This window comes from Phyllobates terribilis, unplaced genomic scaffold, assembly GCF_046119375.1.
Source record: "Phyllobates terribilis strain yellow unplaced genomic scaffold, ASM4611937v1 Scaffold_3__8_contigs__length_932513732, whole genome shotgun sequence".
Taxonomy (NCBI): domain Eukaryota; kingdom Metazoa; phylum Chordata; class Amphibia; order Anura; family Dendrobatidae; genus Phyllobates; species Phyllobates terribilis.
In genome coordinates this window covers 587,131,026-587,147,210 of record NW_027362763.1, presented here as the reverse complement: position 1 = coordinate 587,147,210, position 16,185 = coordinate 587,131,026, and the positions used below count along the sequence as shown (strand labels likewise).

The 16,185-nt window shown below is 42.0% G+C and overlaps 1 protein-coding gene across 2 annotated transcripts in view; it reads left to right on the top strand.

The window, feature by feature from the left end:
* Positions 1-16,185, top strand: part of ARID4B (AT-rich interaction domain 4B) — a 593,887-nt gene that overhangs the window by 109,516 nt on the left and 468,186 nt on the right. For both annotated transcript variants that reach the window (XM_073671468.1, XM_073671469.1), the window contains one exon: positions 11,303-11,368. In XM_073671468.1, the coding sequence (XP_073527569.1) occupies positions 11,303-11,368 (66 nt within the window). The remainder of the gene's footprint in view (positions 1-11,302; positions 11,369-16,185) is intronic.

Sequence of the window (16,185 nt, the reverse complement as noted above, 5' to 3'; positions counted from 1 at the left end):
TGTAGGACCACCTTTAGCTGCAATTACTGCTTCAAGTCTTTTGGGGTTTATCTCTACCAGCTTTGAGCATCTAGAGGCTAGAATTTTTGCCCATTTTTCTTTTCAAACTCAGTCTCCCTCAGTGAGATTGAATGGAGAGCGTCTATGATCAGCAAGTCTTGCCACATATTCACAGTGGGATTTAGTTCTGGACTTTGAACACAAACATATGATTTTGCTTTGATCTAAATTATTCCATGGTAGCTCTGGTGCTATGTTTAGAGTTGTCCTGCTGATAGCTTTAACCTATGCCCCAGTCTCAAGTCTTTTGCAGCCTCTAACAGGTTTTTCTCAAGAATCGCCCCGTGTTTAGCTCAATCCATCTTCCCATGAACTCTGGCCATCTTCCCTGTCCCTACCGAAGAAAACACCACCACCATGTCTGACAGTGGGGATGGTGTTTTCAGGGTGATGTGCTGTGTTAGTTTTCTGACACACAGTTTGTTTTACATCTAACCCATTTTAGTTCTACTTTGGTGTCTTCTAACCAGAGGACCTTCTTCCACATGCTAGCTGTGTCCCCTATATGGCTTATTATAGACTGCGAAATGGAATTATCATGGCTTGCTTTAAAAAATGTCTTTTTTCTTACAATTCTTCCATAAAGTTCAGATTTGTGGAGTACAGGACTAATATTTGTCCTGTGGACAGATTCTCCCAATTGAGCTGTGGATCTCTGCTGCTCCTCCAAAGTGAGCATGGGCCTCTTAACTGCTTCTCTTATTAGTGCCCCCCTGGCTTGGTATGTCAGTTTAGGTGGACAGTCGTGTATTGGTAGGTTATATAACCTAACCCTGTTTTACTCTTCTCCACAACTTTATCCCAGACCTGTCTGGTGTGTTCCTTGATTTTCATGTTGCTGTTTTATCTCTAATGTTCTCAAACAAACTTCTGTGGCCTTCACAAAACAGTTGTAGTTAAGCTTAGAATAAATTACACACAGATGGACTTAATTTACTAATTATGTGACTTCTAGAGGCAAAAGGTCAATCAGGATTTTATTTAGGGGTATCCGACTACAGGGGGCTGAATACAAAAGCACATCATAATTTTGTTTTATAAGGCTGTGTGCCCACGATGCGTTTTTGGTGTGTATTTGCAGCGCGTAAACGCTCCAGAAACGCATTGCATACCTTATCCCATGACTTCCTATGACATTCTGCAAGTTCTGTGCACATGGTCCTTATTTTTTCTGCGCAGATTTTACTCGCAGAAAAAATACGGACATGACCAATTCTTGTGCCTTTCTGCATGCGTATTTGCCTATACAATGCATTGGAAAAACGCATACAAATACGCGTCAAAAACGCATGTAAAAACGCATGTAAAAACGCATGCGTTTTTCTGCCAAGGAGATGCAGAAATGCTCAGGAAAATTTCTGCTTCATTTCTGCATCGTGGGCACTAAGCCTAAAATGTAAACTTTTTTTTACCACACAATGAACACCATAAAGGTCATGGGCAGAAAAAATGTTGGATACCTGGAAGTGTAATTAAGTTTTTAAACCTTCCTTTATATGCTTATAACCCTTGTTTACTATTGTTAATCAGAAAGTGTCCAGCTCCAAAGACCCTCACCAATCACTTAAACCAATGGGTAGAAGCGTTCATCAGCAGAGCAGGACATTTTATAGACTGAACAGAAAGTCTTTTGATCCTTACGGTAGAAATGGTCATGCTGCCTTTTGCAAAGCAATGCGAATTCGGCGCGCTAATTAACGCATCATGTGCACAGCACATCCGAATTCACATTGTTTTGCATGGCAGACTGTTTTACAAGCGTTTTCGCGGCCGTAAATACGCCGCAAAAACGCTACAAAAACTCTACGTGGGCACATAGCCTTATACCACTCTGCTCACATTTGGTGATTGAAGGAAAAGACAATTCATGGTTTTGGGCTGTGCTAACTGAAATGATAATCCTTGATCCAATATATAAAGAAGCGTTTTTTATTCCACAACACGTTTTCACGCCAGACTGGCGTCTTTATCAAGTGCAGAAACCAACTGTACACTGGTACAGTTAGTTTTTAGAATTGGGAAAGATACAAGTACGGCGTGGAAACGTGTTGTGGAATAAAATCTGGTTCTTTATGTACAAAGGCATGTAAAAGCTTGGGAACCGCTGGTCAAAATTACTGTTATTTTTAATGGTTAAACAAGTTAAAGATTAAATGAACTCTAAAAGGCCTAAAGTTAAAGGTGACATATTTCTTTTGTATTTTAGACAAAAAAAAAATATTGTAATTTTTTACATTCTAAGAATTACAAAAAGGAAAATTGTCAAATGCAAAAGTTTGGGCACCTTTGGAAATTTGTGTGCTCAGATAACTTTGAACAAGATTTCAGAACTTGATTAGCTTGTTAGGGTTATGGCTTATCCGCTATCATCGTTAAGAAAGGCCAGGTGATGCAAATTTCCCAGCTTTATGAAAACCCAGCCTCCTGTAGCCTTGTGCCAAAAAACAGCAGCCATGGATTCTGCTAAGCAGCTGCTTAGCACTCTGAAAATGAAGATGGTGGAGGCCCACAAAGCAGGAGAAGGATATAAGAAGATAGCAAAACGTTTTTAAGTTGCCCTTTCCTCAGTTCGAAATGTAATTAAGAAATGGCCGTTAACGGGAACAGTGGAGGTCAAGATAAGGTGTGGAAGACAAAACAAAATTTGAGTGCTCCTAGGATTGCTATAGAGGCAAATCAGAACCCCCTCTTGACTTCAAAAGACCTTCAGAAAGATTTAGAAGACTTTGGCGTTGTGGTACATTGTTCTAGTGTTCAGAGACACCTACACAAATATGGCCTTCATCAAAGAGTCATCAGAAGAAAACCTCTCCTGCGTCCTCTCCATAAAATTCAGCATCAGAAGTATGCAAAAGAACATCTAAACAAGCCTGATGCATTTTGGAAAAAGTCCTGTGGACTTATGAGCTTAAAATAGAACTCTTTGGCCACAATGATCAAAGGTATGTGTGTAGAAAAAAGGGCACAGAATTTAAGGAAAAGAACATCTCACTAAACATTAAGCATGGGGGTAGATCAATCATGCTTCGGGGTTGTGTTGCAGCCTGTGGCTCGGGGTAACGTTTCAGGGAAGAATGGATTCAATGAAATTTCAACAAATTTTTGCTGCAAACATAACACCATCTGTAAAAACAAAAAGCTGAAGTTGAAAAGAGGATGGCTTCTACAAATGGATAATGATCCTAAACACACGTCAAAATACACAATAGACTACCTCAAAAGGCGCAAGCTGTAGGTTTTACAATGGCCTTCAAGGTTTTCTGGTCTGAACATCATTGAAAATCTGTGGCTAGGCCTCAAAATAGCAATGCATGCAAGACGACCCAGGAACCTAAGAACTGGAAGAATTTTACAAGGAAGAATGAATGAAAATCCCTCAAACAAGAATTGAAAGACTCTTGTCTGGCTACAGAAAGCATTTATAAGCTGTGATTTCAGAAGGGGTGCTATTAGGTGCTAACCATAAATCCTACTTATCAATGTGAATAAACACAACATATAAAAAAAATGTTCAATAAAAACATATTTGTATTAATACATAAAGATAAAAAAAATTCCTCCTCAGGAGTCTTGGGGTATCCTTACTTGGTGTTATTCCCTATTATATGGTATGTCCGTTTTATGATATTTGCTGAAGTGTCTGTGTACTTTTATTTATGAATCCACTTGGACTTCTTTCATAATGTATATTTCTTGATCCTGCTGAAATATATTGAAATTTAGACTTGTAAACTTATTTATTTAGGCAAATTAACATTTATTTAACAGTACGTCCTCAGGACAGCACACTAGGACATGGTCCTTCCTTGACCTATAACGGGACGGGATCACAGAGAGGTTAAAAGGCCCCTCCCACCTCCACCGTCCAGTGTTTTTTCCTTTCCCTTGCAAGATAGATGCAGGAGAGATATGCGCATCAGCATGAAGATTACCTGGGGGCTCAGGGGCATCGGAGGGGATCGATCTTTCCTTCCCTCTGTGAAGAGGCTCCGGGCTGATACCTCACTGGGCGGGGGTCCCTCAGCCAGGTTGGTAGAGTGGAAAGTGGCTCCTGGCTTCGCCCCTTCCGTCGGTGGAGGGCTCAAGGCATCACGCTGCATTGCCTGGACGCACATCTTGTGACACGCGAGCCATGCGTTCCAAGGTGGAGTTTCGTTCTATGGACACAGAGGGATCGGGGGTTCTCGAGCTTCCCATCCCTCTGTCAAGCAGTCCGGGGCGACATCTCTCTGGGCAGAGGTCCCTCAGCCAAAAGCCAGCCTGTGCACTCTCTGCAATAATGCCGCATTCTAATGGGTGTGGAGCCAACACATGTAAGTGCATGGTCTAGATGTTGTTACTACGGGCTAGGCCTCTTGGCGGTTAGCAGCCTCATGCCTTTACGCCATGGGCCTAGAGCCTCATGTGCTGGAGTTTGACTTCAGTTAGCTGCATGTCATGGCTGCACAGGGCCTCAGGATTGGGCTTCACATTATGACTTATTCCAAGCATGTTTGTATCTCTTTGTGGTTGAATAAACACATGCCTCACTTTTTGTCTGCAAAACCGTTATCCTTCTAAGGCCATGGCCCAACTATCAGTTTTTCGGTCACTATTCAGTCAGTATTTTTTCTCAGGGGTCAGAGCCAAAATAGGAGTGGGAGATAAATGCAGAATTGGTGCACTTGTTTCTATTAGGCCACAGCCCCACTATCAGTGTTTGGTCAGTATTCGGTAAGTATTTTTTCTCAGGACTGGGAGCGAAAACCAGGAGTGGAACAATCAGAGAAAAGGTATAATAGAAACAAGGGGACCGATTCTGCATTTATCACCCACTCCTGGTTTTGGCTCCCACTCCTGAGAAAAAATACTGACCGAATACTGATAGTGGGGCCTTGGCCTAATACCTTTTCTCTGATTGTTCCTCCCCTGGTTTTAGCTTCCACTCCTGAGAAAAATTACTGATCAAATACTGATAGTGGGGCCGTGGCCTAACTACTCTGTCCATGGGACACAGGGTGTTGATTCAGCACATTGTCTTCATGAAGTCTGCCCTCCAGCTGCGCCTCATTATTAAATTGGCTCCTTCAGGTGGAGCTAGTCTGATAATTGAGGTGTACTACTCATATAGGAGGTTTATCTTGAGTTCAGGTGAATTACTCTCTTGATTGAAACTGAGTCTAGTCTCTTGTCTAGCGCCTTCAAACACTGCCCTAGTCTGTGCGTTGTAGTGCCTCTGTGTCTCATGGTACATTATAATGCCTCATGGCACATCATAGTGCCTTATTGTCCATCATAGTGCCGCATTGTCCATCATAGTGCCACATTGTCCATCATAGTGCCGCATTGTCCATCATAGTGCCGCATGGTACATCACAGTGGCACATCGTGCATCATTGTACTTCTGTACTTTATTGTGCATCATAGAGCCTCATAGTTCCTTATAGTGTCTCATAGCACCTTAGGGTACCTTTGTGCCTCATTGTACTTTATAGTGCCTCTGGGCCTCATAATACATTATAGTGCCTCTGAGACTTATAGTAACTCCTAGTGCCTCTGTACCTCATTGTACTTCATAGAGGCTCATGATACCTCTGGTTCCCTCATGTCTTTGTGCCTTGTGCCAATGGCCTTGTGCCTGTGGCTTTGTGCCTTGTACCAATAGCTTTGTGCCTATGGCTTTGTGCCTTGGGACGCTGGCATCGTGTCTCGTACCGTGTCTCCAGCCTACCTCTTCATACTTTGTCTCCTCTGGCCTCGATTCTGGGTATAGAGTCCTCGTGTTTCTGCACCCAGATCCAGCTTCCCTTGGCTCAATCTTTGCATCTGGGCTCAGCCAGGGGAACAACTATGCTCTGATCGACCTAGTATTTTAGTGTTTCTTCTGTTTTGGAACAGGAATCTCAATTCAGCTACTGCCTTTAAGTACTAAAGTCAGTACTCTTTTGTAGTTATGGTTGAAGGGAGACATGTCTATTGAGTTCACCCTATAACATGACAAACTACTGTTCCGGGAGTAGAAAAACCCATGAGATTGATGCTAATCATGTTGGGGGAAAGAATCCTTCCCGACTCCACATACGGCAATCGGTCTAGTTTTCTTGATCATCCTCCTGTTAAAGATTCTAGTCCTATAATTATTATATTTATCAAGGAGGGTATCTCGACCCTCTTTGTACTTTTGTCGTGAATCAACAGTACAGCATCATATGGCAGAGGATCCCATATTCTCACTACTCTTACAGCAGTCACGGTTCCTACAATACAGAATCTGTACCCAGGGTTTTTACAGCTAAGAACCCATAGTCCCACTGCCTCACAGTAGATAATCTCCCTCTGTTACGGGAAGAAACTTTCTTTCCTCTAGCAATAGAGGAGGATCCCAGTCACGGTTGTAGTCGGGGTGTACAAATATCACTGAGGAGATCTCGTGGTGTTCCCTCATTTACTTTGCACATGGTGGAGGGATCGCCTTTTAGGCCTTTATTTTCTCCAGGCTCAGCCCAAGTTTGATAACTGGTCCTGGATCTATTAAAATAAGTAAAATATTATTTAAAATAAACGTTAACATGAAATGTCTGGACTGGTTACTTATATAGAGGCAGTTTCTAAAAGATTCTCTCTTGTGGGAAGGTGTTCTTATCAGTCCCCCGAAGTTTTACCAAGGTCCTGAATTATGAGCCAGCTGTGGATATGACAAATCAGTTCTTGAATTTCTTCATATATATATGTATATGGCACGACCAATGGTAAGGGCATTTATTTAGGCCACTTTCATTACTTTCAGAGCCCAGACTCGTGTCATTAACATCGGCACCACAGGAGTGATGATCCACGCTTCCCTATCAGGGGTTCTAATGAGGAGCCCAGCATTGTGGCAGAGGCAATCACCATACTTTTGCTGAGCAATAAGAGGTGTTTAAGGTCTGTTCTATGGCTGCAGTATTATAAGTATAATCTTTCTAACAATCACAGCGGTTTATTATTGGTGTTGGAGTACAGCAGCGGAGTCTCTCTCTCCCTCTCTGTTTCTGCTTCATAATTTATCACATTTATACTGACTATTTGCATTATAGATATTTATTAGACACTCATTATGGTGATTTATCTTTGCAGATCTCTTTAGTTGTCTATATTTCTTCTGATGGTACAGATCTTTTCTATATCTAGCCTGGTTCCTGCCCAGTACTTTTGTCCATTGGGGCTTCTGTACCCACCCTGGTACTATTTATTTGATATTTCTCCTATCATGGTTTCCTGAGGGACTTACTGGAAAAAGGGAATTAGACCTACCGGTAATTCTGTTTCCAGGTAGTCCCTCGGGACAGCACCCTTATTTCCCTCCCTTATTTTTTTGCTTGGGCCTGCGCGGGATTGGTCTTCCCATGGGTTATTCGTTCGTCTGGTCACCATGGCTCTGGGTTGAGCTGGAGCCGTTAAAGTTTTTCTTACATATGAGTTTCTAGTGACTCGTATAGACCATTTGCATCCATCCTTCGATGGTAATTGGGAAAAAACACTGGAGGGTGGAGGTGGGAGGGGCCTTTTAACCTCTCTGTGATCCTGTCCCATTATAGGTCAAGGAAGCACTACCTCCTATCATGCTGTCCTAAGAGACTACCTGGAAACCGAATTACTGCTCAGTTTAATTCCTTTTTTTTTTTTATTACACCCACTTTTTAAACATTTCCCTGTGATTTTTCCTGTGCATGATTTGATCCTCTCTGTATGTTATACTCTCCCTTTTAACCCCCATAAAAAAAAAAATTTTATCTTTATGTATTGATAAACATGTTTTTATTGAACATTTTTCTATATGTTGTGTTTATTCACATTTTTTAGTAGAATTTGTGCAATTATATAGTGGATATTCACATACTTAATGTGTGTTGATCAACAAAACTTTTTCTTTGGTGTAGTGTACTAGGTACTAACTATGCAAAGTGCCCAAACTTTTGCATCGGCTTATTTTCCTTTTTGTAATTTTTAAAATATTAAAGATGAAAATATTTATTTTTTGGCCTAAAATACGAAGTAAATGTGTGATCTTTAAGTTTAGGCCTTTTAGAGATCATTTAATCTTCAACTTGCTTAACTGTTCACAATGTAATTTTGACCAGGGGTGCCCAAACTTTTACATACCACTGTATTGGATCAAGGATCATCATTTGGGTTAGCGCAGCCCAAAACTGTGATTTTGTGTTTTCCTTCAAGCATCCTAGTGGAGTGGATTCCCCAGTCGCGGGGCAGCAGCCACCATTTTAGAGCTTTCACAGGAGTTGTGCCTACACAACTCGCTCAGGTGAGCAAATTACCTGGTTTTAATATATCTTTTTATAAAGGTATCACCCTATTGTCTGGTGCTCTCTGTTTCCCTACAATTCTTATGCACATTTGATGAAAAGTTTAAGTTCTTCTGCCCCTTCTTTTTAATTGGTATCAGAGTCCAGAGATTAATCTGCTAAACATACAAGAAATGCTTAAAAGTTTATTTGCACTTAAAGGGAACCTATCACCAGGTTTGGCCGATATGAGATACGGCCACCACCTTTCAGCCCTCATATACAGCATACTAATATGCTGTGTATATGCTCCCGATCCGGCCTGCAACAGAAGAAAAACACCTTTTATTATACTTACATACATGGCGGTTTGGTCCGAGGGGTGTCGCTGGTCTTGGTCCTGAGCCTCCCTTCTTCTTTCGATGCCGTCCTTTTTCTGTACTTTGTGTGGATGACTTGTCCCTACGTCATCCATACAGGGTCTCCGGCATCGTGATCCTGCGCAGGCGTACTTCTCTGTCCTGTTGAGGGCCGAGCAAAGTGCTGCAGTAAGCATGCGCCAGGAAAGGTCAAAGAGCCCCTGCGCATTCAAACTGCAGTACTTTGCTCTGCCCTCAACTGAACAGAGAAGTACACCTGCGCAGGATCACGATGCCGGGGACCCTGTGTCGATGACGTGGCACGCGTCATCCACAGGAGGCACAGAAGGAGGACAGCATCAAAAGAAGGGAGTTGCTGGACCAGGACCAGCGACGCTCCTCAGATTTGACTGTCCTGTAGGTGAGTATAATAAAAGGTGTTGTTCTTTTGTTGCAGGCTGGATTGGGCGCATATACACAGCAAATTAGTATGCTGTATATGAGGGCTGAAAGGTGGGGACACTATCTCATATGGGGCAAACCTAGTGACAGGTTCTAGACATCATGAGGCCCCATAGCAAAAGTAATAATTGGGCCCTCCTCCATTAAAAATATATATTCAGCAGAGTTGGTGGGGTCACGGCGCATATGAATCTTCCCAACTCTTAAAAGACAGGGAGAGCAAGATGTATTGCAGCACGAACAAAGTAATTTTGTCTCTCTTGAAGCCCCTTCGTGTTCTCACTCAATATGATACCCTTTTAATGGCCCCCATAGAGTATGATGCCCCCGGAAGTGGTCACTAATACAGTGTGATATCCTCACAGTTCCTCTACACATTAAATGGCTCACACAATGACCCCCAACATAGTATGAGGCAACTACAGCCCCCCAAACACAGTATGATGGCCGACACACACTATGATCCCCCCACACAATATGATGACCCCCACAGCCCCCCCCCCACAATCTGATGTCCACTACACAATATAATGGCCCCCACAGTGTGCCCACGCAGTATGATGGCGCCCTTAGCCACCAACACATTGATAGCCCCCAAAGTCCTCACCAACACTATATGATACCCACACACAGTATGATGACCCTGACAACTCCCCACACTGTATGTTGGCCCCGATAGTATGATGGACCACCACAAACAATTTGATGCCCCCCCCCTGTCACTTCCACACAGTATGATGGCCCTCCTGCACATAGTATCATGGCTTCACAGCCCCCCCCTCCACAGTATGATACCCACTACACAGTATGATGGCTTTCACAGTTACCACCCTGCACAGTATGACGCCCACACAATCTCTTCCCACATGGTGTGATCTATCCCACAAGCACATAGCATGTTGGCCCCTACAGCCCTCCCCACGCAGTATGATGACCCCCATAGCACCCCACACAGTTTTATGGCCCCACAAGCTACCACACAGTATGATTCCCCCCTACACACAATGATGGCCCTTACTGCCGACCCACATAGTATGATGGCCACCAAAGCCCGCTACACATTATGATGCCTCTACAGCCCTCCCAACACAGTTTGATGACACCCAAACACTATGATGGCCCCCACAGCCCCATACACACAGTATGATGGCTCCCATAGCCTCCCTCACAGTATGATGGCCCCACAACACAGTATGATGGCTCCAAACTCCCCCACACAATATGGTGGCTTCCACAGTCCCCCTCCCCCACCTCCCAAGCAGTATGATGCCCCCTACAATTCCTTCTCATACAGTATAATGAATCCCACAGCCCACCCACATAGTATGATGGCTCCCACAGTCTTGCACACATTAAGATGGACCCCAAAATTACTTACTGATGAAATAAAAAGTTGAAAAACTACTCCACTCACCCTGTTCCCCTGATACACTGCTCTACTTTGTGCAGCATGTGAACAAAGACTCCTTTCAGCAGACACGATATAGTGACGTAATTGGCCCTGCCGCACTGAGACTAAGGCTACGGCCCCACTATCAGTATTTTTTCTCAGGAGTTGGAGCCAAAACCAGGTGAGGAACAATAAGAGAAAAGGTATAATAGAAACAAGTCACCAATTCTGCATTTATCACCCACTCCTGAGAAAAAATACCGACCGAATACTGACCAAATACTGATAGGGGGGCCGTGGCCTAAGATGCATAGATGGCTCCCTGTTCCAGGCTCATATTCAACTGTCTCTGCATCCTGCAATGTAGATACCATTGAAATTGTGACGTTAAGCAGCGCAATTTGGCTCCGACCCTCACCCCCCAATTAATGGGCCTCATAGCAGCCATGTGGCCTGCCACTATTAGCAGTATGGCACTGGTTGTTGTGAAAGCATGTTACATGAACTAGATTCTTCTGACTTCAATCACTGAAAACTGAACATCTAAGGAAGCTGTAAAAAATATTTCTTCTTTTATTGTGTTTACTGAAAGTTCTTTGTATATTTTTTCAATAGGACGTATTGGACAGTTGGTCCTTCCTGTTTGCCATTGCCATATGTAAACTTGGATATGAATTTAAACTATCCATTAATCTGTTCCACATTTAACCCCGTGTTGCTGTTCTAGTAAATCTGAACTGTTTATTCATTATTTAATTGATTTTACTTAGGTAACATTTCGACGGGATGCCACAACTGTAGAAGTGCAGGATGATCATGTAAAAGGTCCCCTGAAGGTAAATATTCTTCTTCAAATTGTGAAATATTTTTTCTTTACTGAAGGCTGCTACTGATCTTTCAAATTAATATGTAGTTGTTATTAGGAAAGAGAGGAAGCCTATATCTAGCTATTGTAATGCAGCGGGTTTCATGACAGTGCGATAAAGAGGCAGCGACCCAGATTTGTCCAATTTAAATATCTCTATTTTCTAACTCACAAACGAAATCCAGAACTTTATCCTCTGGTTCGCAGCTGGATCGTCCAGAACAGTCGGTTGCCGAGGGCGACTGCACCACTGTATCACTCGTAGGTGTGTCAGTAGCTTTGCCTTCTCTGACCTGAGTTCAGGCTCACACAGACCTGTCCTGCATAGCGCCTCCTGCTCTGCTGCTTGCAAACAAAACACTTGATGAAGGCGCGGGAGCACCCATATACCCCACCTGCATAAGCGACTTTATATGAAAAAGACCCTGCTGGGTCGAAACGTTAAATTGTTTTCAGTCGCATTTCCTGCATCTTTCATATATGTGTGCACATGTCACACTCACTATTTATGGTAATAAACTTGTCCTGATAACTGGCTACCAGAAGTGTGCGGTGAATTTCTAATCATTGGTTCGTGGATTACCTCCACCTCACCAGCACCTCGCCTTATCTGCGGAGTGCAGACCAACCCTCCATATGTTGCAAATAAAACACTGACACATCCAAACCTTACTTGAAAGTTTAAATGTTTTTTGTGGACATGGGCCACTCCCAAGACCCGGAGTGGAGGGAGAAATCCATCCCACTACCATCCTACAGATCTCTCCAAAAATAAAAGCCCATGTCAGGTTTTCCTAAATCCGACTTGCTCAAATAGCTTGACCAAGTCCACACTTACTTTTATTTTGCACCTCAACCACAGCTATTGCTGTTAAACGTCCTGTTTTAGTTGCTGTTCCTGTAGACTTTCTCTTCTATGGCTGTAATTACAATGCTCTCCAGTGTGTTAAGTATACTAAGATGCACATCTTGGGGGACACATACTGATCCATGTATATGATTCCTCTCACTGCCTCACACTATTAATCCTAACCATCTAGAATTTTACTCAGTGTTCTGAAAAAAATAACCATTCAAAATTGTTAAAGGGGTATTCCCAATTTAAACATATTTGCTATATCAATAGGATGTGCCATAAATGGCTGATCAATACAGGTCCCTGTATTACGTACAGCGTTACTTGGTCCACAACCTGTCCAGTGAAGCAAGCTACTGTGTGGATGGAGACATAGCCATGCATGTGCTTTACAGCCTTCATTTGCTTCTATGGACATTACAGAAACCGCGATGTACGCCATTTCTGTTAGTCCCATAACAGTGAGTATAGAGAGCTGCACATAAGTCCTGCTATCTCTTTTTGTAATTCTCCGTTTGGATGCAGTAGCTTCTTCAGCAAGCTGGTCAATGGACTCTGTCCTCCATGTAGGTGTGGATCCCAAGGTTGGGGCCCAAATTTATTGGAAATTTATAGCATATCATGTGGATAATTTGTAAAGTGGAGATACCTTTTAAGAATGCTGATGATTGTTTGTGAATAGAAGTGAGTAGGCTATATTTACAGAAGATTAAACAAGTTTCTGCCCCGGAAGAACATAAATGTGAAAAGTGGAAGTGATTATACACATTGATATGTGTTTTCTCTGCATTCACACATGCGTTTTTGATGGGTATTTACTTGCTTTCTTTTCCATTAATTTGAATGGGTGAAAAATGCTGCAAAAATGTTGAAAGAATTGACATGCTGTAGATTTGAAAAAACACTTTGAAGCTTCATATCTGCAAGGAAAAATTAAGCTGTGTGCACAAGAGATTTCATAAAGATCATTCACTTTGCTGGGACTGTAACACACTACATTTTTTTCTGCCACAAAAATGTGCAAAAAATATGCAGTAAAAACGCAAAGAGTTAACGTACCCTTAGAATCACATATACAAGTCTATGTGATCGCTTAGGCACAACTAAACTCGTGAACAAAGGGAGAAGACTTCGTTTTCATTTTGCCATAACAGGCTTTAAAGCAGCAAAAGTCTCTGGTCAATATAAGAGCTTAAAGGGAATCTGTCAGCATGGACATCTAGATCAGAGAAAGTTGAGTAAAATGATTCATTGATATCTGCGATCTGATGTCTGATTCCAAAGAAATCCATATTTTTCTTATATGTAAATGAGCTGTTAAGATCTATGGGCCGAACACTGATCTCGCTGAGAATTTGCGTCCATGGTTTATTTTAAATGAAAGGGGGCATTTTATTCCACTCCCTATGAGATGTGTGCCATATAGATGGCTTAGGAGGTTTGTTTCAAATGACAGATTCTTTGTAAGCGTCCCATATAGATTAGATTGCTGTTGGCTGAACGATGGTTTGGTGGATCGTTTGGCTGGCAGCCATTTTGTCCAACTCTCCCATACAGTGTCGGACTGGAGTGCCTAGGGCCCACCAGTGGAACTGACTCCAGGGGCCCACTCTAAATTTCAGTGCCCAGGCTAGGTACATCTTTGTGTTGTAATATTTGTTAGGAGGCTCAGTCACAAGTTTCATTATATTCACTAGAACAGGTACAACATGCTGCACATTTTTTTTGCGCTGAAAAGATGGACACTAATGGAAACAACAAAGACCTGATTATATTCAATTGGTTCTGTCAATTGCCATTTTTTTCTATTATGTGACAGATCAATTTTTTTTATTTTTAGTTTCATTTTTCTGTTACTATAACAATACAAAAAAAAAAAACCCTAATGTGGTCCTAGCTATACATGTTCACTTTTAAGCCTTCAAGATTCAGTATTTTTTTTAGTTTCCCAAAGTCCTATCTTTTTTATTCTTAAGTTTATATAAGGTCTTGATTTTGTCAATGCCGTCAACAGAGGGTGCAATATCATTTAGGCTAAGTTCACACGATGCGTTCTTGATGCATTTTCGCGGCAGTTTTCCTGCCACGGGAACACTGCGAAAACGCTTGTTAATAAGTCTGCCATGCATAGCAACGCTAATCCAGATGTGCTGTGCACATGATGCGTAAATTTACGCTGCGGATTCGCATTGCATTAAAAAACGCAGCAGGACCATTTCTACCGCTATCCAGCAGCAAATTTGCACCCATTGAGGTCCATTGAAACGTAGCAAACCCGCAGGTACAGTACAGACCAAAAGTTTGGACACACCTTCTCATTTAAAGATTTTTCTGTATTTTCATGACTATGAAAATTGTACATTCACACTGAAGGCATCAAAACTATGAATTACCACATGTGGAATTATATACTGTGTTCCAAATTATTATGCAAATATTTTCTCAGATTTTCCCAAATTACCTATATGAATTGCAGTCATTGTAATTTTCCAGTCAAATAACTATTAGAGTACAATTGAAAGGTTTTTCTACAAACTGCCTATGATAACAGTATATTTTTTAAAAAAATAAAACACTCAAACTGCACTCAAAATGCATGTTCCAAATTATTATGCACAGCAGAGTTTTCAACCTTTTCATTTTAATAAAGAACAAAAAAATGGTCATTTTTGAAATTATAAGCATTAGCAGGTTATTACAAACTGAAATCAAACAGTTTTCAACTCAAAACTTTATTCTAGGTGATGTTACATTTGCACATAGGACCCCTTGTTCGAAAGGAGCTTCTGAACTCTCTCGTCCATTGAATTTGTCAGGTTTTGGATGGTTTCTGCTTCAATTGTTTTGCATGAGGACAGAATACCCTCCCAGAGCTGTTGCTTAGATGTGAACTGCCTCCCGCCATCATAGACACTCCTTTTGATGATGCTCCAGAGGTTCTCAATGGGGTTGAGGTCAGGGGAGCATGGGTGCCACACCATAAGTTTGTCCCCTTTTATGCCCATAGCAGCCAGAGATGCAGATGTGTTATGTGCAGCATGAGACGGGGCATTATCATGCATGAAAATGATCTTGCTGCGGAATACATGGTTCTTCTTCTTGAACCATGGCAGGAAGTGCTGTTTGAGAAACTCAACATACATTATGGAGTTCATCTTTACCCCTTCAGGGATCCTAAAAGGGCCGACAATCTCTCTCCCCATGATTCCAGCCCAAAACATTACTCCACCTCCTCCTTGTTGGCGCCGTAGCCGTGTTTGCATGGGGTGTCCATCAACCAGCCATCCTCCACTCCATCCATCTGGACCATCGAGATCATTTCATGCATGATAATGCCCCGTCTCATGCTGCACATAACACATCTGCATCTCTGGCTGCTATGGGCATGAAAGGGGACAAACTTATGGTGTGGCACCCATGCTCCCCTGACCTCAAATATTGAGAACCTCTGGAGCATCATCAAAAGGAGTGTCTATGATGGTGGGAGGCAGTTCACATCTAAGCAACAGCTCTGGGAGGGTATTCTGTCCTCATGCAAAACAATTAAAGCAGAAACCATCCAAAACCTGACAAATTCAATGGACGAGAGAGTTCAGAAGCTCCTTTCGAACAAGGGGTCCTATGTGCAAATGTAACATCACCTAGAATAAAGTTTTGAGTTGAAAACTGTTTGATTTCAGTTTGTAATAATCTGCTAATGCTTAGAATTTCAAAAATGACCATTTTTTTGTTCTTTATTAAAATGAAAAGGTTGAAAACTCTGCTGTGCATAATAATTTGGAACATGCATTTTGAGTGCAGTTTGAGTGTTTTATTTTTTTAAAAATATACTGTTATCATAGGCAGTTTGTAGAAAAACCTTTCAATTGTACTCTAATAGTTATTTGACTGGAAAATTACAATGACTGCAATTCATATAGGTAATTTGGGAA